General features: G+C 41.0%; 1 protein-coding gene across 14 annotated transcripts in view; it reads right to left on the reverse strand.

The window, feature by feature from the left end:
• Positions 1 to 17,920, reverse strand: part of SRRM1 (serine and arginine repetitive matrix 1) — a 35,203-nt gene extending 17,283 nt beyond the window's left edge. For 3 of the 14 annotated variants that reach the window (XM_072827767.1, XM_072827770.1, XM_072827766.1), the window contains exons 1-9: positions 13,352 to 13,536; positions 10,560 to 10,649; positions 10,174 to 10,296; positions 7,897 to 8,067; positions 7,085 to 7,200; positions 5,637 to 5,840; positions 4,630 to 4,824; positions 3,794 to 3,913; positions 1,661 to 1,935 (exon numbers count right to left, since the gene is read on the reverse strand). In XM_072827767.1, coding sequence (XP_072683868.1) covers positions 1,661 to 1,935; positions 3,794 to 3,913; positions 4,630 to 4,824; positions 5,637 to 5,840; positions 7,085 to 7,200; positions 7,897 to 8,067; positions 10,174 to 10,296; positions 10,560 to 10,649; positions 13,352 to 13,372 — 1,315 coding nt within the window. In that variant the 5' untranslated portion in view covers positions 13,373 to 13,536. Of the gene's footprint in view, positions 1 to 1,660; positions 1,936 to 3,793; positions 3,914 to 4,629; positions 4,825 to 5,636; positions 5,841 to 7,084; positions 7,201 to 7,896; positions 9,272 to 9,761; positions 9,892 to 10,173; positions 10,297 to 10,559; positions 10,650 to 13,187; positions 13,537 to 13,821; positions 13,891 to 17,360; positions 17,434 to 17,810 lie in introns of those variants that run through there. The other 11 variants (XM_072827772.1, XM_072827771.1, XM_072827769.1 and 8 more) reach the window with 9 other exon arrangements.
• Between the last annotated feature and the right edge of the window lie 6,188 nt (positions 17,921 to 24,108).

Raw genomic sequence — 24,108 nt, forward strand, 5'->3', positions numbered from 1 at the left:
AAGGCAGTCTCTTTGGCTATGTTTTTTTTGGATGTGGAAGACCTGTCCCAGAATCCATAGGAATATAAATAGTTCTTTGTCTTCCACCATGACTTATTTCTCTATTTGCATATCCACTGTGACTTTTTCTTTTTTTGAAAGCAGTAGCCCACTCCCCTTAACAATGTATCAGAACACAAGAAGTTGGTGCCTGTGTAGACTGAAAAAGGTGAATTCTTATCAACCTATTTTAACAAAGATTCAGTCCTCCTGTTCAGATACTTTCATTCTTTAGCTGTCATGTAAATAGAAAAATCCCAACTTGATGTGTTTTTACAAAGTAATAGGTGAGAACTTTTATAACATTTTTTTTACTAGTGAGCTTTCTGGCTCCAGACAAAGGAAAAAAAAAATATTCAGAAATACAAACACTTCATAGAAAAGGAAAAAAAAAAAAAAAACCGGTTAGGACAATGGGCATCAGATTTGGACATGGTGGCTGGAAATTATTTAAACATTCCTAATTTTGAACAAAGGTAATATGGGACATGAAGTTATAAAAATAAGTGACCCCTAGGCCCACTCCCATACTTAAATGAAGTCTGAACCTAGAAGACGCGAATGTCTCTATTCTCATCCAGCTGTCTGTCCGGGTATAAGGAGCTAATGCAACAAAAATGACCACATAACATTTAATTATAATAATCACCAAATTAATCCTTTAAAATTCAGAAAACCTATACACTACTCTCTACATATTAGCCTTATCTGCCAGTCTCCTGTCACTCTTATGGCTCGTCTATACCTCAATGACAGTCAAAATTTTGCCCATCTCCATTTTCTTTTTCTAACCTGAAAATTCAGATGTGATCAGAACAAGCCCCATAAATATCAAGCAACACACTGCTTCTCAAAAAACAATTACTATAGTAGCTTTTAGGATTTCTCCTCCCCCACTACTCACCCTTCAGGCTATCATCTCAGCCCTAAGCACCAGAAGCCCAATGCAAATAGATCCTACTGCTTTTCTCCTTGTGTATTTGATGTTAAAGGAACAAATCCCAATATACCACAACCTTCACTCAGACTAATATGGCATTCTACTTGCCTGGCAGGATCATAGATCATAAATTCCTCAGAAATCAATCTGCAGAATAAAGCACAGACAACAACACTCAGAAGAACCCTGCCTAGAGCCTAAATTAAAAAACAAATCAGCTTTTAAGGACACCATGTTCCTCCCTAGGGAGCACAATGGGGCCAAGAAAGAATTAAAACAGAATATGAAGTCCTCAGATGAGGTATCAAACAAAAAAATCTTCAGGGGAAAAAAGTTAACTGGTCTCACAGTAATAAAATGATCCCTTATCATGACAACACAAACTTTGACAATCAGTTACCGCAACTCAGCCCACGGCTGGTAATGTATTTCTCCACCTACTTGATGCCAGAGGCACATGCTGAAGACAAAACACGTTTACATGTAAACTCTATTTCAACAATCCCCAAGAACTTAAAGCAGGAAAGAAAAGGTGGTAAGGAAATTTACAAAGATTATCACATACACAAATATTACCCAGCTACTTTACACTCTGAAGAGAGAAAAGGCAGCAACAACTGACTGTGCCCTTCACAGCCAAATGAAGAACAAACATACTGTTTTTATGTGTCTGATTTTTACCTTTACCTGAAGTTCTCCCTGGAGAGACAGAAACACGACTTTTTCTTGTACGATTGGACTGCTGGGGTGTTGGGGAATGACGAGTTTTTGGCGGTGGAGTTGCTGGAGGTGATGGCCTATGCCTTCGCCTCGGAGGACTTGCTGAAGGAGATAACCTACGAGTTTTTCGAGGGGGACTGGATGTCCTCTTAGGAGGCTTCTTTGGCGGTGACCGGGAACGAGATGAAGAGGATGATGAGCTACTTCCAGACAAGGATGCTGATGAACGTCGTCTTCTGTGGAATAAAGTATTCACATTCATTACCTGTATACTTGTCAAGAACCACCTTACAGGTATGTACAGTTTACACAAAAATACAGCTATTTTTATCCAACTTTTGAGTTTATGTAGCTAAGCACATAAATAAATTTTTAAAAAATGGGAAACAAAACCACACAACCTAGGACAGGAAACAGCTAGTTCTGAGACTAAATATGAGTAACTTATTCTGATAAATGCTTCTGTTTGAGTTGTCTTTTCAGTTATAAAACATGTCACGTTGAGTGCTATAATACAGTAACTAACCAGTCTCTTTTTTCCTTAGGAATATCATCACTGTTTGGAGTTTGCATACAAAATTTGGGTGACAAAAGTATTTTCCATTTAATAGCACAATGTCGAACAACCTTTAGGTTGCATTTAAAAAAAAAATGTGCAGCAGGATTAGGAATTCATTTAGCTACATAAACTTAGAAGCAGGGGCCTCTCGAATTCTGCGGCAAAATTTGTGTAAGTTCTGTTGCAATTATGTGTACCTGCAGAATTCACCTTTGGCGGAAGAATTCCTGAGAACCTGAAAAAAAGAAACCCTACCTTAAGTGTGAGATAAAAACTGGCTGAAAGGGAATCTTACACAATCTGCAAAATATTTTGACTGCTAAATGGCTCAGTAAGCACAATTAAAACACGCTGTTTGCAAAACTCCAATATAAGAAATAGCTGTTTCCACTAATCTTGTACTAGAAAGCACCAGCATTATTTTTCTCCTAAAAGCGAATAACCAATTTTAGAAAAGTGTGATGTCTAAATTGACTGACCATTGACACCATTTGTCTCATTTGTCAGTAGTAACATCAAATCTATCATTTTCAGCAGTAGTCATAAAAATGGTTGAGTGTATCACGACAATCCCCTCCCCAAATATTTCATTTTGAAAAAATATGGGACTCTGAAAAGGCTTACAGAAACAAAAAAAATCAAGGAACTTATTTGCCCTCTCGATTACCAAGTAGATTCATTTTCCTGCAAAAAAACTTAAAAGATTCAAACACAAAAACTTCTGTGCTCAGTATAATCTGAAGCACAATCATCATGGCTCTTTCCAAGGAGGTCAAGAAGGTACAAAACTCTGCAACCAGTGCACCAGGCCTTTACTTTGGGCAGATTTAGCCAATAATCTTTTTGTTAAAAGGGACAGACCCAAACATTTTACCTCATGCCAATTTTAAAATAACTTTTTAAAAAAGAACACTGGTACTGACAGGGTTACTTTTATGTTTAATCTCTTAAAAAATACCTAGATACCAAACTGCTGAAAATGGCTATATCCATATAATAGGATTAAGGGTAACTTTGTTATTTGTTTGAAATTTTATAAATACGTCTATTAACGAGAAAAAAACATTCTAAACAAAAATTTGACTACATAGATTATTTTAATATTGGTAAAAATAGCTTATTGGCTCTGTGGTCATCTGCTTTTCAGAAGCCAGTGATAATTAAAATCCAAAGGAATAGGGTGTGTGGCAAATTCCCTTGTTCCTAGGACATCTTGGGGTCAAAGGGTAACTTAATACAAAACATCAGTAAAATGGTAAATTTGTCCCCCCCCCAACACTGCACTAGCATTGCTTTTCATTGCACAATTAAACCTCAAGAGGCTCTTTAGAAAGCATCACCTAATAATATCACTCATGAGCTCTTTATTCTAGGGAGACACTAATTCAAACATTGCCTAAAGCAAATGTGGTGTACTTTCATGTACTGACACTTCCAAATTAAAAAAAAAAAAAAAAAGGAAAATCAGAAAAAGATAAAGAAAAAAAGCAAAGGAAAGGGATAGATAAAGAACAAGAAATAAAGAAAGCCCTCACCGTCTCACTGGAGATCTACTCCTTCTATGCCTGGGTGGAGGTGGCATTCGTCTTGGTGGGGTTCTTCTGCGAGGAGATGGCCGCCTTCTCGGACTTGGCCTCCTTCTAGGGGAGTATGATCTGCCAGAACAAACAGAATTAAGACCTGAATAAACAAGAGCAAGGGACGAATTCCTTGATACAGCTTTCTCAACAACTATATATATATATATATATATACATATACACACACACATTTTTTTAAAAGATTTTATTTATTTATTCATGAGAGACATAAAGAGAGAGAGGCACAGACACAGGCAGAGGAAGAAAGAGGTTCTTTGCATGGAGCCTGATATGTGACTCAATCCCGGGTCTCCAAGATCACACCCTGGGCTGAAGGTGGCGCTAAACCGCTGAGCAACCTGGGCTGCCCAACAACTAGATTTTCTTTTTTTTTTCTTTTTTTTTCCAACAACTAGATTTTAAAAATGGACTTCAAGGCATACCATTTTCCATTTACGTAGAGATTTTTATGGTACACAGAAAGTGTCCTCAGATTCTCTCTTTAGGTCCAAAGAATAACACTTGTACTAAATGCTTTCTACTGCTCTGAAATTATTTATCTAATTCTACCCAGAGGGATGCCTAGGTAGAAAGCTCAGTGGTTGAGCATCTGTCTTTGGCTCGGGTTGTGATCCCAGGGTCCTGGGACTGAGTCCCACAGGGAGCTTGCTTCTCCCTCTATGTCTCTGCTTCTCTGTGTCTCTCATGAATAAAATCTTAAAAAAAAAATTCTATCCAGAGAGCAGCATGCAAAACCCAAGATCTATGTCGATCTTGAAGCCATAGCTCACCTTGATCGGGATCTATGACGCCGTCTAGGTCGAGTATGAGACGGAGAGCGAGACCGTGTCCGGGATCTTGATTTGGAACGTGACCGAGATCTTGGTCGGGTCTTCTCCTTCTCCTTTTCCTTTTTGGAATTTTTCTCCGGAGTAGGTTCTTTAGGCTCTGGTACAGGTTCGGGTTTGGGAACTTTCAGGATGTCACTGTATAAACAGAAAGCTTATTTTTTTTCCTTTTTCAGCTGACTCCTAAGTCATAACATAATGACATAGTAGGATTTTTCTTTTTAAAATGTTCTCAGGGGTGCCTGAAAACAGGGTGGCTCAGTCAGTTAAGTGTCTGCCTTCTGATCAGGTCATGATCCCAGGGTCCTGGGATCCTCAGGCTCCCTGGCTCTCTGTCAAATAAATAAAATCTTAAGAAAATAAATAAACAAAATTAAATGTTTTCAAAATCCATGAAGACTTCTCCTTAACCCTAGATATATACACATCACTGAAACTTAAAGAGCAAGTAACGATCCTAACCACAAACATTTTTAAAGTACAAAGCTGTCCACGATATTGGAGAAAAAAGGCAAATTACAATATATAAAATATCTGAAACAATACAACCACCTGATAGCAGTGGTCACCTTCAGGGCATTTACTTAAAACTCTTCTGTAGAATTGGAATCTTTTCAACAAGCTGATTTTATGATTTAAAAAATATAAAAGGGGGGGGATCCCTGGGTGGCTCAGCGGTTTGGCGCCTGTCTTCGGCTCAGGGCGTGATCCTGGAGTCCTGGGATCAAGTCTCACATCGGGCTCCCTGCATGGAGCCTGCTTCTCCCTCTGCCTATGTCTTTGCCTCTCTCTCTCTGTCTCTCTCATGAATAAATAAAATCTTAAAAAAAAATATATATATATATATAAAAGGGAAATAAGTAATTTTATGTTTGTAATTCAATTATATTGGCAGCCAGTTATTAACAGCCTAAACTATGATATTTATAAATGAATTTTTATATACTTGCCTAGTAGAAGTGGCCTCTTGTACTGAAGGTTCTTTTACTTTCACTGATGGTTCTGGGAGCTCTGGAGTTTTTTCCTTCTTTTCTGGAGCAGGGGAAGGACTCCGGCTCTTGGTTCTGTGACGGGGAGATCGAGAATGACTGCGCTTTCTCTCTCTCCTGACAGGGGAAGATCGTCTTCTAGGGGAAGGAGATCTGGATTTGCGTCTAGGATGAAAGTAATTTTTTTCAGGTTTTTGAATAATGTGGATTGGGAGAGATCAAAGGGCAAATTAATCTTTTTAATTACACCACTGTTTGTTATACCTGAGAAATTCCTTGTGAAAATAAGATATCTTGTCATATTTCCTTAACAGGGGAAGGGCCAAAAGAAAACCAGAAAGGCAAGCAAACAAAGGTAACAATATTTTCCGGTATACCAGTTATAAGAGGAAAGCACTGACCCAGGACTCTAGATTTAGATTTTTAATCATTCCTAGGGACGAGGAGACCAAAGACTAACTTTTCAGAGGAAAGGAATGCTTGAGAGGTAAAATGATATTCCCTAATAGTAACTCAAGTCCAACAAAACAATTTAAATGCAGAAAGATCCCACCACAGAGTTAGGTAGTCTATATATATTTTAGAAAAATGACTAGTGCAATTAAAGTAATATGCTCTTCAAAAGAGGAAAAAAAAAAAGTCAAACTTGCATAGTCTTTGAAAAAGACCACTTTCCTTTACAATTACAGTTTCTCTAACTTGAAGTAAAACAGCAGACCTGGTTCATCAATAGTTAACCACCATGATGTGCTGAACTCTAGAAGACTGCTTCCCTGATAAGGTTTTAATACCAAATATATAAATAAAAATGGACAAAGAAATCTCCTCCTCCCTTTACTAATTCCAGCAGATTTATGAAAAACTTAGAACTCTAAAAATGAAAGCCTAGGAGAATTCTCACCTTTCACCACAAATACAGTAGAAGCTGAGTCGTGGGTTTAAAAATGGGAACCTAACCATAGTCTCATTGGAAGGAAGAAGAAAAATAAGTGATCTGTTTTGGGTTCAGTACAACCATCTAAGAAAAGCAGAACAGGGAATTAGGTAAGTATAATACAACTAGCTAATGGGCACAGACTTCTAATAAAAAGGAAAGAAAAAGAGTAAAATAATTCAATGCTATATTTAAACAAAAGCAATATGGTAAAAAATAAAAATCTAGATTTTGATATAGGAATTAACAGTTGTATTATTCACCAAGATTTTAGAGACAATTATTCTAGTCAAATGTTCGGTCTCAAACAAAACTGATGTATTTCAGGCTAGAGACAAGCCTTATTCAGTCCATTGTGAAAATGAACGATGGAAGAAGTTCTCTGAATAGTGCTGTTAGCTTCCTTTTTATTCTGTGCAATTTTCTACACACAGAATACTTGCAAAACATCAGGTATGCATGCACTGCATTATACCTTCTTGGGCTTCGAGACCTCTCCCTTTTTTCTCTGCTGCTTTCTTTTTCTTCCTTATCCCTCTTATCCTTGTCTTCATCTTGCTTTTTCATAGATGCCAACTTTTCTTGTTCAATCTGCAAAGATCAAGTTTTCAAAGTAAACACAGCTGAACATTTGAGATCAACAAACTGAAGACTTTGCACCTCTCATAAACATCAATGCTGTAAATCATCGGCCTCTGCTTTTCAACAAGACTACTCTCAAGTCTACTTAAAATTGTGATTTAACGTACACTGCCCATATGAAGAACCTGTGCTTACCTTTTACATTGTTACTGAAGTTCAATTTTCTTTTCAACTTAAAGTACTCAAACCATTTTTAAATAAAGTATGTATCAAATTACTGGACTCTAGAAAAATGACATTTTATGAAAATATTTTATTTATTTTAGGAAGAAAGAGAGTGGGTCCATGTGTGCACATGGGGGGGGGGGGATAGAGAGGGAGAGCAACAGACACCCTGCTGGGCACAGAGCCCTCAGGGGCCCGATTCCACAACCCTGAAATCATGACCTGAGCTGAAACCAGGAGTCCGGACGCTCAACCAACTGAGCCATGCAGGTGCCCTGGAAAATGATACTTTAAACTCACAATGTTTGGGGTTGGGTTTGGGGGGGAAGGAGTGGAGAATAAAAACTGAATGGTCAATATATTACAGCAAAGCAAAACAACATGCTGATCCTAGCCAGGTCATGTAAAATTCAAAGGTCTTAGCAATCTGGATACCACGCTCTCAAATCAACATTACACAAAAGAGAAAAGTCTTATTACCTGTCTTTGTTTTATTTCTTCTTTCTTTAGTTCTAGAAAAGCAGAAGGGATTCCAGCGATGTTTTCTTGTGCACTTAAGAGCAGGGGCCACAGTTCTCCCATAAATTCTCTAGCATTTTTTCCATTCAAAAACCCAGTCAGGTTGATTTGCATCATTTTGGAGTCTGGATTCTGCAAAAAGACATGACAGGAAGAGAAACAGGTTACTTCAAAACAAGCCAACCAACCAACCTAAAACTCATTAAATTAGTATTTTTTAAGTCTACCATAGGGGCTTAAATACAAATATATTCTTTACTACTTAAATAGTTTTCCCTAAGTTTCTCAGCAATATAATCTCTAGCACAGATTACCAAATTCTCTCTCACTCTACCAAAGCATCAGAGCAGCCTGTTAATCCTTTGTGGATTTCGTAAGTATTTTTAGACTACGTGGCTGTTAGTGGGCCTTACATTTATTAACTTTAAAAACCATCATGAACATCCACAAATTCCTGCATTTACTAACAAGGAAAATGTTTGCTTGCTTGGGAATTTTCCCCCAATGAGAAATTGAAAAAGTACATAAACTGTTCACTTCTCTAACACTATTAAGATAGCTTTCTATAAAATATCTACCGTCCAGTTATGAAAACTAACAAGTTATGCATGCACTCTGTAACTTTTGAAGACTAAGCTGAAAGCCTGAATACTATATAAAGAAAATCTATTATAACAATGCCTCAAATTCTCAACTGTCCACAAAGGGCTAAGAGGTCAAGTTTTCTCAAAAATAACTGGGTTTTTAATGCTAAATCTGTTGGTCAAGCAACAAGGTCCATATAACAAGCACAGCTCAATAGCACAAAGCAAGTACAGATTCCAGGTGTCTTCAGTTTCTTCTTGGAACCTTGGGGGTTTGGAATCGCCAAGTCCCCTGTAGAGAAAGATGTTCCCTTGGCTTGCTTCCGACTCCCTACTGCAACTCAACCACCTTGAGTTTAATGTTATATCATTTATCTAAATTGCAAAAGACGAACAAGCAATAATGAGTACACAACCACAAAAAAAGAAAAGATTGTTTAAAAAAGTTCTAAACTTTAATCTCATGCTCACTACAAGGGGAATACTACCAGATACTTAGGTTTTAAAAAAGCACTAAAATACAAATCAGTAAAGCATTTCTCCAATAAAATCTATCTTTAATCATCATTTTAAAAACGGTTTCCCACGTTCCTGGTTTTCTAAGTAAAATGTATACATTTTTAAGGAAGTGCTTTCTTAAAATTAATCTTTAACAATATTCAAACCAAAATGTAATTACCAAATTATTTTAAAAATAGAAATACCTTATCAGTTGAAATGCCAACTGTTCTGTCAAAACACAAGGGCGAACTCTTTGGGAAAAGGATTAATGTAAAGGTAAATTCACATTGGTATATTTGCCAAAAAGGTCATATGGTACATCTTACGATTATCCTTTGGGTTGTTGTGGCAAAACAACAAACTATCTTATAATAAAATTGTTTTTTATACATCAATTGTATCATCATCTCATGAATGAAGAGAGGAATAATCACATTAACTGGTTCTAATAATGCTGCCAATTTATTTCAGTCTGAAGTTTAAGCATAACGTAAACAAAAAGTCTGCCTAAAATGTTAACTGATGACTAGCTGACATGCAGCTACAACTAAAGACTTCAGTTACTTGATTATTTTAAAAACAATATCCAATCAAATCAGAATTGCCCCTCATGCTTCACATAAACGTCCATCTCATAATAGTATTTTTAAAGAGCAGTGTCTAGATTTACCCAATTGCTCTTTCCTGTTTGTGTTTTTTTTTGTTGTTGTTGTTGATGTTCGGCCACTTTACACAACTCACCTCCAAACACACACTGCATCATCAAGGGAGTTGGGTCAGAGCGACATTGGGACACTCACTCTGCTGTGACCTAATAAGGTGATGGTGCTATACTTCAGACGCAAGGAATAACTTCCATTTTGGTTCAGGCCTTTTAAATCATAAATCACATTATCATTAGAAAATTGCTGTCAAAGTAACTTAACATGTAACAGCAAAATTACAAACAGTAAGTTTGATTTTTCACCTGTGTAGCTTTCAAAACTATGTACCTTCACTAAACTTCCAGGCTTAATAGTTGTTTACAAAGTGTTCACAACAAACATTGTAAAATAACCCTCCTATATTTGTATTCCATAGAAAAATTCAGTCTCCATAGATTCACAAAATTATGTCATATATTCAGAAATAAGAGTCATTTGTGTATTATTACCTTCACTTCCAGCTGGTTGAATATAAACTCAATCACAACATCATCTTCAAACCCAAGGATTTCCGTTACTCGTTTTGTTATCCAAGGCTTTATAACCTCCAAATTTACTTTGCTCATGTCCACCTGATAAAACATGCAAGAAATTCTTGAGTGCAAGGTTTATAATCCTAAAAGAAAGCTCATTTAAGAGTTTTGTCCAACCAAATTCCTTTTAGCTTATGAAATTTTTTGGTGTAGCAAGGTACAATTTGGTTCAGTCTTGTGTGGTTGTGCTATTTTGTGTGTGTTGTTGCTAAAAGGTGGAAAATGTTTCATTAAAACAGCCCCAAAATGTTTGAATCAACTCTGCTATGGAGGTGCATAAATAGTTTTATCCAGAAGAATACCTTTTTTTCTAGGCATTCTGCAAATTTCAGCTGCTTCAGTAGCTTCTTCTGTTTGTTGCTGAACCGATTATCCTGTTCTGCACTTGTTCCCTGCAGGAAGAGAAACACATTTTAATTAAGAGCTCAAAGTTAAATTCCTACTTTTTATCAGCTAATGATGGCTATGACCTTTACAGTAGAAATAGGATAATCAAGAAATCACCACAGCTAACATTCATAAGTGTAAAATGTATACTCCTTTCCCAATGAAGCATTTAAAAAACTTGACTATATTTAAAAATTACAAAATATAAGCTCATTGCAACAAGTCGAATATAGCAGTATAGAGCATTAAAGCTAAGCACCTCCCCCACAAGCAACTTAAGTTTGAAGTGTATCTTTTTACACCTTTTTCTATGTTAAAAGAAGTTTAAGGCTTTTTATAAATGAGAACACATTGAAATATTTACTATACTTAAATACATAATTCCAAACAAGACCATTAAATTTCATCCTCTTGTGACAACCAGTAGCATGCTTGCAAAATTACTGTGGCAATGCATATATAAGCAGGGCAAAAAAGGAAAAGCAACACCCTAGGACTCTATTCACAACTTTAAAAACTTGGAATGCACGAAAAATACGGGTTTACTTTAATTAACTCAATTTCAGCAATGACTTAGGAAAAATGAGAGCTTACAAATACTACCTGAGACGATTAAGTGATCACTCATTAGGCTGCATTTTGTCATTCCAACTGAACAACATAATCAAAGTAACTGGCTGTATGACCTGAAATCTACTGATTGGTTCACTAAGCTGGCCACTGTTCCCTGAAAAGTGATCAAGAAAATTCTGTTTAGGAATCTAAAGAACCTGGATTAGAACCCCAATTCTGCCACTGCTTAAGCCACATGACTCAAAGAAGTTCCTTAACCTCTTTGAGAATGTTTCTTTATTTGCTAAAATCTACTTTGCAAAGGCTGTGTATCTCCAAAATAATGTATGTAAAGTAATTGGCATGTGGTGGTTGTTCAGCAAATGAAAGCGATCATTTCTATTTAAACTGAAAAATTCAGCTTACTATCTGGCTGACAGTGCACTAAAAAACCTAACTGCCCTAAATTCTTTTAACGCAGTTTAAATCCAGTCAACTCCTCTAAGGAATTATAGGTAGTATATAAAAACCCACACCCTTTTCTTTTAGATTTTTACTAACACTAAAGCAAAAATTCATTTTAAAATTTATCAACCACGTTGTTCTTTTTCTCTTGGAACTCCTTTCCCTTGGAAGTAACAACAACAACAACAACAACAAAAAATCAAAAGAACAGGCTTTTGTGTCCACAGAATACATTTGGATTACAAGAATATTTACTACTTCAAAATACTTTGATGGTAATTAGAAAACAGAGTTCATCAACAGCATGGAAATGTCAATAATAAGCTCTCAACCGAAACTATCATTACAGAAATAACTACAGTATTGTTTGCACAACGTAAAACAAATAACTGCCTCTTTTAGGTAAGTGCTTGGAATAATACCGCAACTTTTGATGAAAAACTAGAAGGCACATTTAAAGCCAATTGAAGAATTTCAGTGTCGGCTTTAAAGTGCCAAGAGTTGTGTTCTTTGAAGTCTTGGTCTTCCCTTCTTCCAACCTTTTCCTTTAAAACACGCAAACCGCGCATTATACGCTCCAGGGAGTGGAAAGAGCCAACGTACATTACATACAGATTTCGACCCAAACCCACTGGTCTCTTAATACGGTCGTCCTGCACTAAAGGCATGTGCAAACTAGTCCCAGGAGTGTCACTTCCCACCCATCTACATCTCTTCTAGGTACGCGTTTCCTACCGGAGAGGAACTTGGGACTAACAGGCTCCAGCACTACCAGCCTCGTAAAAGTCTGGGCCCCGAGCACCAATTTCGACGAGATCGCTCCCCCGCCTGCAGGTGTTGGGCGCGCGGCCCCGGGAGAACCTAGGTAAAGGGGCCCCCTTTTTCTCCGGCGGACTTCAGAAGAGTTAAAACAAACGGGGGGGGGGTGGGGGGGGCGGTGTGCGAGAAGGAGAGAGGATCCTCCCCCCCCCCGCGCCCCTGCCTCCATACACGTGCACACTTTTTGTTGCACCCGCTGCCCTTAAGAGTCTCAGATTCAAACGTTCCAACTACCTATTATCGGAGTTCCCCTCCCTAAAGGAGTATCAAATTGGGCGGGAGTTCCCGCGAACTCTGACCCCGCGCCTCCGCGAAGACTTAGGACCAGGAGGGAGGACGGGGGGGGGGGGGTCGGCGCCGCTCGCTCGCTCTCTAGAGAGAGAGAGAGAGAGAGAGAGAAGCCGCTGAACGCCGTTTCCTGCCCTAACACGCTCCCCGGGGCGGTACCCCGAAAACCGTACTCTCCAGAATCCTCCCGCCGCCAGTCACCTCAGGGCTTCCCTCCGCCCCCCCCCCCCCCGGGACTTCCTCCTCGCGGCCCGACTAGGCCCCAGGACCCGGCGGCGCGCGCGGCCCGGCCTGCAGGCCCCACCAGGCAGGCGGGCGGCGAGGTACCGCTCCGGCCCATTCCCGCCGCCATTTTCCGGCGACCGTCGCTGCCGCGTAGGGGGGACGATCCCGGAGGAGGAGACTGCGCAGGGGCGCACCGGTCTCTCCGCCGCAGGGCAGGGGGGAGCGTCCGCCGGCGCGGAAGATCATCAGGATCTTCGAAGCCTCCCTCGCTGGCCACAGCCGACCCGAGTTTAGGCCCCTTTCCGGGCCTTCTCGAGGAGCCCCTCGCCTCACCGCAGATCCCCGCGCTTCTACTTACGCGGAAGAATCCCGCGTCCATCTTGCTGCCTCGCTCGGAGATCGCTCCCTATCCCAAGATACACCGCGCCGCCGCGACGGAGGGCGGGACCGGCAAGGAAGGCCGAGCGCCGGGACGCAGCGCGCGCCGCTCCACCCGCCCCTCCAGCCGACACGAGGCCGCGCCTGCTCAGTGCGGCGAGCCCCCCGCCACGCGTGCGCACGCGCGCCCGGGGGCGGGGCCGCTGCCGTCTCCGAGGCTCCCCAGCAGCCAGTCCGCGAGGAGAGTCTCGCGATCGCAGCCAATGGAGACAAGAGAGGGAGCCGTCGGGTCGCCCCGCCCTGCGAATCCTTTTGTGGCGCCGGATCCGCCTTGTTCGCTCAGCGTGACTTGACCCATCCTTCGACCCGTAGTGGAGGAGGCCTCCCGCCCTGGGGGGAGGGGTGTGAGTGTGTGTGTTCCAGGGAGCGATTGAAGAGGAAGGCTGTTACCTCAGAGTGACGCGGGCGACGCGGCCCTTGCGCTGGAGCGGGGCCTGCCGGCCCTTCGTGTCACCGTAGAAGTTGTGGTTGTGTCGCTTTCACGCGTTTACCAGTGACTAAGACCGACTCTAAGCAGTCGAGCTGTGTGGTAGCGGGTGAAGAGCCGGTTCCTCGCTCGCCCCCGCCGCCGTCTTCACACGGCTCGCCCGTTTGGGCGGGAAGCGGGCCCCTCTGGCCGGGTCTCCTCAAGTTCCCTCCCGGACGCGCACGCACGGCCGCTCCCTCCCCCCTTCCCTGCTCGGCGGCGGCGGCGCTGGCCGCTCCGGGCTGTGGGTGCCTCGAAGGCCGCTTCCGTGCTGACGACGGCTTGGGCCTCCGGCTCAGGCGCGCGTCCCCGTCCCTGAGCCCGTCCGTCCCGGCAGCTTCCTGCCTGACATTTCCGCTTGGATACGCCTCACGGACGGCTCGTGGCCCGGGACTGAGCTCCCTCCCTCCCTCCCCACACACCCCGGAAAACCCACCCGCCCCTCGCTCCCCCCCCGGAGTCTCCTGCCTCCGTCCGCGGCCGCAGCTTTCCTTTGTTTAGGACGCGAGCCTCGGTGGTGTTCTCGACTTTTCTTTCGCCTTCAGCCCACTTCCAGGTTATCAGGAAACCCGCGGGGCTGCAGTCCTGGCTCAGGGCGCCGGCACCTTCTGCCTCAGTTTCTGCTTCACCCTTGCCACTCGGCGTCTATTCTAAGTGGAGCAGTTTTCCCTTTTAGGAAACCTTAGACACCTCAGTCTGAAGCGCAGAACTTTCCCAAAGTCCCTCGTTTTCCTCAGAACAGGCTAAAATCCTACCCGGTGTCCCCCGATTCCTTCTTTGAATTCCTCCCTAGTACCCTGACCCTGCTCACCTCTTGGACTTCCTAAGCTTGCTCTTGCCTCAAGACCCCTGCATTGGTTGTAACTTCTGCCTAAAATGCTCTACCCCCAGGTATCTACTTGGCAAATGTCAAGGTTTTGCTCAAGTATCACCTAGTCAAGGAGGTCTACCCTCCTAGTTACCCCCTGGAAACTGCTTACACACCCTCTCTAGGCTCCCGATGCTTCTTAATGTACTTTTTGTTCCATAGCATTTACCACCTTATATTTCTTTACCTTTTTAAAATGTTTGTTTCTTATCCGTTCACCACACTAGAATGTAAACTCCTTAAAGTCAGGGCATTTGTCTTTTTTGCTCATTGTCCCTAGCATCAAGAACAGTGTCAAGAGGGACACCTGGGTGGCCCAGCTGCCCAGCTGTCTGAGCATCTGCCTTTAGCCCAGGACGTGATCCCGGACTCCTGGGCATGGGCTCCCTGCATGGAGCCTGCTTCTCCCTCTCTGTCTGTGTCCCTGCCTCTCTCTTCTGTGTTTCTCATGAATAAATTTTAAAAATCTTAAAAAAAAAAAAATAACCGTGCCAAGAGGCTCAATAAAATTTGTTAAATGAACAACAGCTTTGTAAGAGAATCAAAGATGGGAAGGTGACTGACTGGCTTCCACAGAACAGAACAGATGGAATTATGAAATCACAATGTCCCACATCTCACTGACTATTCTCACTGGTTCTGATCATTGTGTTGTTTATCTTTTCTTTACTCTTTTTTGCTGCAAATCCCATAAATGTTGATTTTCCTTGCAGTTCCGCCATTGACCCTTTTTACTTTTCACTCAACAAAGATGACTTATCTGTCCTCTCTTGGCTTCAATGGCCATTTCATCTGCTAAATCAATTTATCTCATACATACTTTTGCCCCACCTATATATGCAACTTCTTATTACATTGAACTTGGGATGTCCTGTAAACACCTCACACTCAACATGTCCCAAACTGAATTCATCTTCTTTTACTTGCCTCAACTTTGTTTTCCCATTCTCAATGAATGAGTCTACCTTTCTCCCCATCATCATTCTCTTTTTCATACTCTACTGTAACTAGATCTTGCCTTTTCATTTCTGTTGCCTTCCTTCTAGCCCTATTGCCTCTTTTTAATTTGGATTACTCTCTGGGTCATCGCAGCAACAACCTATTAACCATTTCCCCTCCCTTCAGGGTTGATGTCTCTACCCTATATTGAAAGTGATTTTCTTTCTTTCTATCTTTCTTTCTTTCTTTCTTTCTTTCTTTCTTTCTTTCTTTCTTTCTTTCTTTCTTTCTTTCTCTCTCTCTCTCTCTCTCTCTCTCTCTTTCTTTCTTTCTTTTTTTAAGGTTTGATTTGTTTGAGCGAGAGAGAGCACAAGCAGGGGAAGAAGCAGAGGGAGAAAGAGAAGCAGACTCCCTGCTGAGCATGGAATTGGACTTAGGGCTCCATCCCAGGACCCTAGGATCATGGCCTGAGCTGAAGTCAGACGCTTAACTGATTGAGCCACTCAGGGTGCCCCTCAAGAGTGATTTTCTAAGATAATAATCTTAATCCTTTCACTCCCCAAATTAAACCTTTCCGTGGCTCTCCAATCCTCTAGATAAAGTCGAAGCTAGTTACTGTGGCTTATAAGACACCCTTATGATTCATTTACTGTTCCCTTTTTCAGACTCATCACAAGGACCCCTCTCCATTTGCACATCCTTCCCTTCTAAGCTGCAGCTACAATGAACTACAGATACGGTCTAGTTATAAACAGGTGTCAAAAATCAGTCTCTTGTCTGTGTGTTGGTAAACCTAAAGTTACTAAGTGACTCAAATATCGCTTCCTCAAACAAGCCTTTTATGACCAGCCTTCCGAAAATAGCAGAACCCTCTCCCCATTCACTCTATCATACCTTGCTTTATTTTTTTCTTCATAGTGCCTAATAGTAGTTGACATTGTTAACTATTTTGTTTACATGCTTACTATTTACATGCCCCCCATTGTTAACTATTTTGTTTACATGCTTACTGTTTACATGCCCCCAATTAAAAAAAAATAAAGTTTATGAGTTTCTTGTTCATTAGTGTCTAGAACAGTATCTAGCACATTCTTGGAGCTCAATAAATATTTGTTGAATGAATGTATGGATAAGACTCTGGATCAGTCACCAAAGGCCATTTCTACTAATGAGGAGTCTTTGAAGTAGTATAAACATTTATTCTATCAGGAAGTGTCCACATTGAAAACTCTGCCAAGGGAGATAAAACTCCCTACAGGGGAGAAGGATAAGCCTACTCCCTGCAGTGAAGTCCTTGGCAGTGAAGGTATTTGCAGATGCCATCTCCTGCTCACTTTGATGCTGTGGAGATCAAAATGGCTCTTAAAGCCAAGATGCTATCCCAGTGAGCCACTGGTGGCTCTTTGCTAGGTCGGTCTTTAAGTCCCCAAATAAGCCCTGAGCCTCAAAAAGCTAAGGGGCAGCCAACCTTGTTGTCAATCTTCTGGGCACAGATTCAAAGATTCTCTATCTCATCAAATGCTTTCCTACACTGTTTGTTGATTGCTGTGGATAATGGACCTGTTCTATCTGCTGCCACTACCCTTTGTCCTTTAGAGCCACGATGACTGAACATAACTGTCCCTTAGGCATGTGCACTTTTTGTAATTTTCTCACCTCTTTCAGCTTGTATTTTCATCCCCACTTCCATCCCTGTCTTTTCTTTCTTTCAGCTCTGCTTTTGTGTTTCCTAGGTAAAATGGAATAACCATCTTCAAAAAATATCTCAAAATCCCAGCACAAATTTACCAGACAAGCTATGGACTAAAATAATCCCATAATCAAAATGAAAATGTATGATGGATAAAAGCTGATGCATTTTGCTTTGGAAGGTGTCTTTGAGCACATCAGGGAGCGTATTCATTATTTACTGCCGAATAACCCCCCAAATTTTTAGTAACTTGAAAGAATAAATGTTATCTATCATGCACTGTTTCTGTGGATCAGGAATCTGGAGTGGCTTCTTTGGTTCTGGCTCAGGGTCTTTCAAGAAAATGTAGTCAGGATATTGGCCTATATTACAGTCAGTTGGGCCTGGAAGATGTGTTTCCAAGAAGTTCCACTCACATGGCTGTTGGCATGAGGCTTCAGGTCTTTGCCACATTGACCCCTCCTTTGGCTGTTTGGATATCCTCATGGCATGGCAGCTGGCTCCCCTCAGAGCAAATGATCCAAAAGAGAGCAAGACATAAGCCATGGTGTCTTTTATGACCTAACTTCAGAAGTCATACACCATAGTCTCCACATTATCCCTTTGATGACACAGGTTACCTATATTCAGTGATGGAGGGGACAGCGCAAGGGTGTGAACCATTGGGGGCCATCTTGGAGGCTGGCTACCAGTGCAAGTGTTGGAAAGTTGAAAATGTAGGGGCACCTGGATGGCTCAGTCAGAAGAATATGTGACTCTTAATCTCGGGATTGTAAGTTTGGGCCCCACGTTGGGTGTACAGATTACTTAAAATTTAAAACAAAAAAGAAAAAATACATAAGCATAAGAGTTTGTATACTTTCAGATTTAGGAGGGACTATATATTCTTTCTCTCCCCTCAGAACCTTTGTACATATTCTATCCCTTTGATCTAGAACTACTGTTCTCTCCTTTCCAGGCTTTGCTTTGCCCTCCCCACCTTGTTTTTCTACTTTCAATCCTTTTAACTAACCAACTCTGATTCTTCTTCCAGGATTTAGTTTAGGTGTTACCTCTTCTAGGAAGCATTTCTAGTGGTGGAACTTAGTACTTACCATCTGAGTATCTTTTAGGGGATTGCTCAGCCCCCAAACCCTTAGACCCAGATCTTTGCAAACAGGTTCTTCATATTCTACTTATTAACATATTTTCTACTATATTCTAATCATGTACATGCTCATCTCCACTCTTGTGTACCCCCTCCTGCCCCAGCACACAAAAACTCTTTGAAAGCAGGAACTGTCTCCTCTCTTCATTATCAGCACCCAAACCAGTTTGGCAAATAAGAAGTTCCAAGTATATGGGCAACAAACACACGCTTTTGCCAAATGCACAATAGCTGCGTGTTAAAAACAATGTTCTGCCAAAGCTAAAGACTTCCATCATAGAATACACTTTTGGATACAAGAATAAACTTTTATCAAGAAAGTATGAAATTTGGGGGTACCTGAGTGGCTCAGTTGGTTGAGCATCTGCTTTCTACTCAGGTCATGGTCTCGGGGCCTTAGATCAAGCCCGTATCAGGTTCCCTGCTCAGTGAGGGGTCTGCTTCTCCCTCTCCCTCTGCTCCTCCTTACCATTCCCCACCATCCCAAGGCTTTTGTGTGTATGTGTGTGCGCATGCGCTCTCTCTCAAATAGATGAATAAAATCTCTAAAAACAAAAAAGTATGAAATTTTAACAAGTTTAACTACAACTTTATTATTAAAAATTTTGGTAGTCGGGGTACCGGGGTGGCTCAGTCCGTTAAGCGGCTGCCTTCGGCTCAGGTCATAATCTCAGGGTCCTGGGATCTGAACCTTGTGTCTGGTTCCCTGTTTGGTGGAGACTGCTTCTCTCTCTCCCTCTGCCTCTCCCCACTGTTCCTGCTCTCTCTCTCTCAAATAAATAAATAATCTTTTTAAAAAATTTAGTAGTCGGGATCCCTGGGTGGCGCAGCGGTTTAGCGCCTGCCTTTGGCCCAGGGCGTGATCCTGGAGTCCTGGGATCGAGTCCCACATCGAGCTCCCTGCATGGAGCCTGCTTCTCCCTCTGCCTGTGTCTCTGCCCCTCTCTCTCTGTGTCTCTCATGAATAAATAAATAAAATCTTTAAAAATAAATAAATAAAATAAAAATAAAATAAAAAATTTAGTAGTCAAATTAAGTCTGGCATTATAGTGCAGGAATAATAGCTTCTTGGCACTACAGTGTTCCTGCATTCGCTATACTGCACATTTTTAATACTAAATAGACACTTTATGATTCCTGAGTTTCTCATGGCCTTCTCCATATTTATTTTACTGTCACTAATCAGATTCACTATGAGGTTGACTATATGAAGGGCAGAAATCTCTTGGCAATAAAAGAAAATAAAAGCTTAGTTGAATTTACCATTAATATATCAAGCTGTCAAACAATAAGCAGATTTCTAGTTGTTTTTTTTTTTTGCATGCATAAATATCAAATATGTAAGACATAGAACAGCAGTCTGAGATTTTCTGAATCTCTCTTTCCCAGTCTAATAGCCAGATTCACTAGATGGCAGTCTATCCTCTCAGAGGGAAGCAAACAATGACAAAGACACTGAACTGTTGGTTTGATTGGTGGGTTTTTTACTGAGCCCTGACTATGTGCACCTTGGGGTTCTTAGATGTAGTAAAGAATACCAGGGATGCTTAAGACAGTCCTCAGGGAGTTTATAATGTAGCCAGAAGATAAAAGCAACAGGCAAATGTCGCAACAGAAAAATATAGCTGCCTGCTTTGCTTTTTATCCTATAGAAAGTTCCCCCACAGATGTTACATTCAGGCATTGTGTTGGTGTATTTTTAAAAGAAAAGCTGGAAGAACAACACAAATGCCCATCAGATGGGGAACAAGGAACCATAAATGGGAAAATTATCTTTTCCTGCTCTATGTTCTCTTGTGTTCAAGTGCCAGTATCTTTTTAGGTAGGACCTCATAGTAATATTTACATCAGGGAATATACTATGTCAATCTTTGTGTTAGTGCTTTAAACACGTTAGAGAATTCAGTCCTCACAATAATACCTAGTAGGATGTTACGGACTGACTTGTGTCCTCTCCTCTCCCGTTCACATGTGGAAGTCCTCACCCCCGATACATCATAATGTGACTGTATTTGGAGAGATAGAGTCTTTAGAAAGATAATTAAGTTAAAGTGAGGTCATTAGGTGGATCTTAATCCAATATGTCTGTGTCCTTATGAGAAGCTAGGAAGACCCAGATGCACACGCAGAAGGAAGACCATGTAAAGATGCAGGGAGAAGGTGGCCATCTACAAGTCAAGGAGAGAGGCTTCAGGATAAACCCACCCTGCTAACACCTTGGTCTTGTACTTCTAGCCTCCAGAATTGTGGGAAAACAAATTTATGTCATTTAAATCACCCCATCTGTGGTAATCTATACAGCAGCCCTTAAAAATTAATACATAATTATTATCCCAATTTTAGAAATGACCAAATGAGGCCCAGGAAGGAGAAGTTCATTTCCTAAAACCACACAACCAGCATACAGCAGAACTCACTTGTAGGGTTTGGTCTATCTGCGGAAGGTTGAAACCACAACATCATAAATGGCTTGACATTTGTGTAGGTGTTAAGCAAATAGCTAGAGGAGGGAATGTAGACATATCTTATCCTATTGGTGAATGAGCAAATAAGCCTTCCTTAATCTGGTCAGCAAATGCCTCCCAGTCTGTGCCTAAACCCAGGTGAAAGAAAGGGAAAGCCAGAGGGGCTTGGGTGAGTTTTCTTCACCTCAGGCCTGGGACCATTCTGATAATAGTGGCCATAATAGTGATTAGTGATTGAAATCATTCTTGACTTCATTTAAAATGAGTAACAACTCTTGTTACTCTAAATAACCTTTTTTTTTTTTTTTTTTAATTTTTTGTCTTTATCTTCCACACCCAAATTCCCTAGCTGGGCAAGGTCCTTATGACATTGTCTTGTAAAGCTAGACACATTGTCTAGCTGGCTAGAGACCAGATGGGAACCAGTCAGCAAATATAAATTTGGACCACACACCTTCCTTTTGGCCCCCATGGAATTACTGAAGTTTGTTGTCCAGTAGCCTATGAGCGATAGACAAAGATCTTTAGGCCAGTTGTATGGTGTGTGAGTATATGAATTGTGATTTGTCACCAGCAGACCCTCATCCCAAGGAATTCTAAAGGAAGTTCCATAGGCTGAAAGGAAATGATAGCATTTAGAAATTTAGATTCATAGGACAAAAAGAACACTGGGAATGGTGAATAAGTGATAAATATTTTAAAAGCCAACTTTTTGTTCTTAAATTCTTTAAATGTCATTTGACTTTTTTTTTTTTATTTAAGATTTACTTATTTATTCTAGAGAGAGAGAGAGAGCACAAGCAGGGGAAGGGGGCAGAGGGAGAAGCAGACTCTCCGATGAGCAGGGAGCCTGATGACAGCAACAATATGGGGCTTATCTCAGGACCCTGAGGTCATGACACCAGAGCCAAAATCAAGAGTCAAATGCTCAACCAACTGAGCCACCAGGTGCCCCGATGTCAATGGACTTTAAACCAAAAAAAAAAAAAAAAAAAAAGACAATATAACTTGTGATCTTTTTAACATATATAGATGTAAAATATGTGCTAATCATGGCACAAAGGGTGACAGTGCAGTTTAAGTGGAATTGTACCCTTATAGACACGTCAATCTTCTCCAAACTGAATTTTTTTTTTTAAAATTCCAGTGTATATGTTAACATACGGTGTGGGGTTTTTTTTAATTTTATTTATTTATTCATGAGAGAGGCAGAGACATAAGCAGAGGGAGAAGCAAACTCCATGCAGGAAGCCTGATGTGGGACTCGATCTAGGACTCTGGGATCACTCTCTGAGCCAAAGGCAGACACTCAACTGCTGAGCCACGCAGGCGTCCCAACATACGGTGTTATATTAGTTTCAGCTGTACTATATAGTCATTTGACAATTCTATACATTTCCCCTCATCATGGTAAGTGTTCTTCATCCCCTTCAGCTGTTTCACCCATTCCCCATCTGCCTCCCTTCTGGTAGCCACCAGTGTGCTCTCTATACTTAGGAGTCTATTTTTCAGGGACACCAAGGTGGCTCAGTTGGTCGAGCATCTGACTTTTAATTTTGGCTAGGGTCATAATCTTGGGGTCCTGGTTTGGAGTCCCGCATTAGCTCCGTGCTCAGCAGGGAGTTGGCTTGATTTTCTCTTCCTAGCCCTTTGCTCCTCCCCCAGACTCCCCTCAAATAAATAAGATCTTTAAAAAGAGTCTGTTTTTCTGATTGTCTTTTTTCTTTGTTCATTTGTTATGTTTCTTAAATTCCACCAATGAGTGAAATCATGTGGTATTTGTCTTTCTCGACTGACTTTTTTCATTTCCATTATACTCTCTAGTGCCCAATGATGGCATTGCTCTGAACTCTAGCCATTTGCCCCAATTTAAGTTTAAAAATTATCAGTTTCAGTGATAACAGAACTGCTGGTTTTCTCAACAGCTGTTCAAATGTTAATAAAAGTTTTTTTTTTTTAAGATTGTATTTATTTATTCATGAGAGACACACAGAGAGAGGCAGAGACACAGGCAGAGGGAGAAGCAGGCTCCATGCAGGAAGCTCGACTCACTCACAGGTCTCAATCACAGGGACTCAATCACAGGTCTCCAGGATCACACCCTGGGCTGAAGGCGGCGCCAAACAGCTGAGCTATCTGGGCTGCCCCAATAAAAGTTTTGTTGCATGGTAAAAACAACAGGTTTTTGTTTTTACAAAACAGGGCAGCCTGCAGGTTGTTGCAAATGGCAAGATGGGCAGCCTGCAGGTTGTTGCAAATGGCAAGATTTATTTTTAAGATTTATTTTTATATTTTTGAGATTTATTTTTATCTTCCATTAAATTTCAAAAATCTCCAAACAGAATTTTAAGGCGCTTGCAGGCTGATGCCATAATTTTTATGAAGACAAATGTCTAAGAATAGCCAAGATACTGCTGAGGAAAAATTTAGGATAGGAGGCCTTGCCCTACTGTATTAGTTAAGAAAATGTAATGTCTATGCAGAGCTTGACAAACTCACCAAAGAAGTACCACACATAGAAAAAGACCCACATGTATACGAAAGCTTGGTATAAGACAGAGGTGGCATTGCAGATACTGGGGAGTGACACAGAGAAATTGGTTATGCATGTGGGAAAAAATGAAATTGGATCCATACCTTACTCTACACACAAAAGTCAATTTCCAATGATGAAACACTTAAAGTGAGAGGCAAAACTTCAAAAAAGAAAGAAAAAAAAAGAGAAAGAAAGAAAGCTTCAAGACAATATCTTCAAGACCTAAGGATAAGGAAGACCTCCTTAGGATATAAAGAAAGTGCCAACCATAAAAGAAAAAAAGTTAAATTAAAAATGTTTGCTAATAAAAAGATACCACAGAGAGAGTAAAAGAGACAAGTTACAAAATGGGAGAAGATATTTGTGACAATGTTACTATAACTGAGAACAGATTCATATCTGGCATATATTCTTTCAAAAGTATCGTGGGACACCTGGGTGGCTCAGTGGTTGAGTGTCTGCCCTTGGCTCAGGTCGTGATCCTGGGGTCCTGGAATTCAGTCCGACACTGGGCTTCCCGTAGGGAGCCTGCTTCTCCCTCTGCCTGTGTCTCTCTCTGTGTTTCT

This window comes from Canis lupus, chromosome 5 (genome assembly GCF_048164855.1).
Source record: "Canis lupus baileyi chromosome 5, mCanLup2.hap1, whole genome shotgun sequence".
NCBI classification, from domain to species: Eukaryota; Metazoa; Chordata; class Mammalia; order Carnivora; family Canidae; genus Canis; species Canis lupus.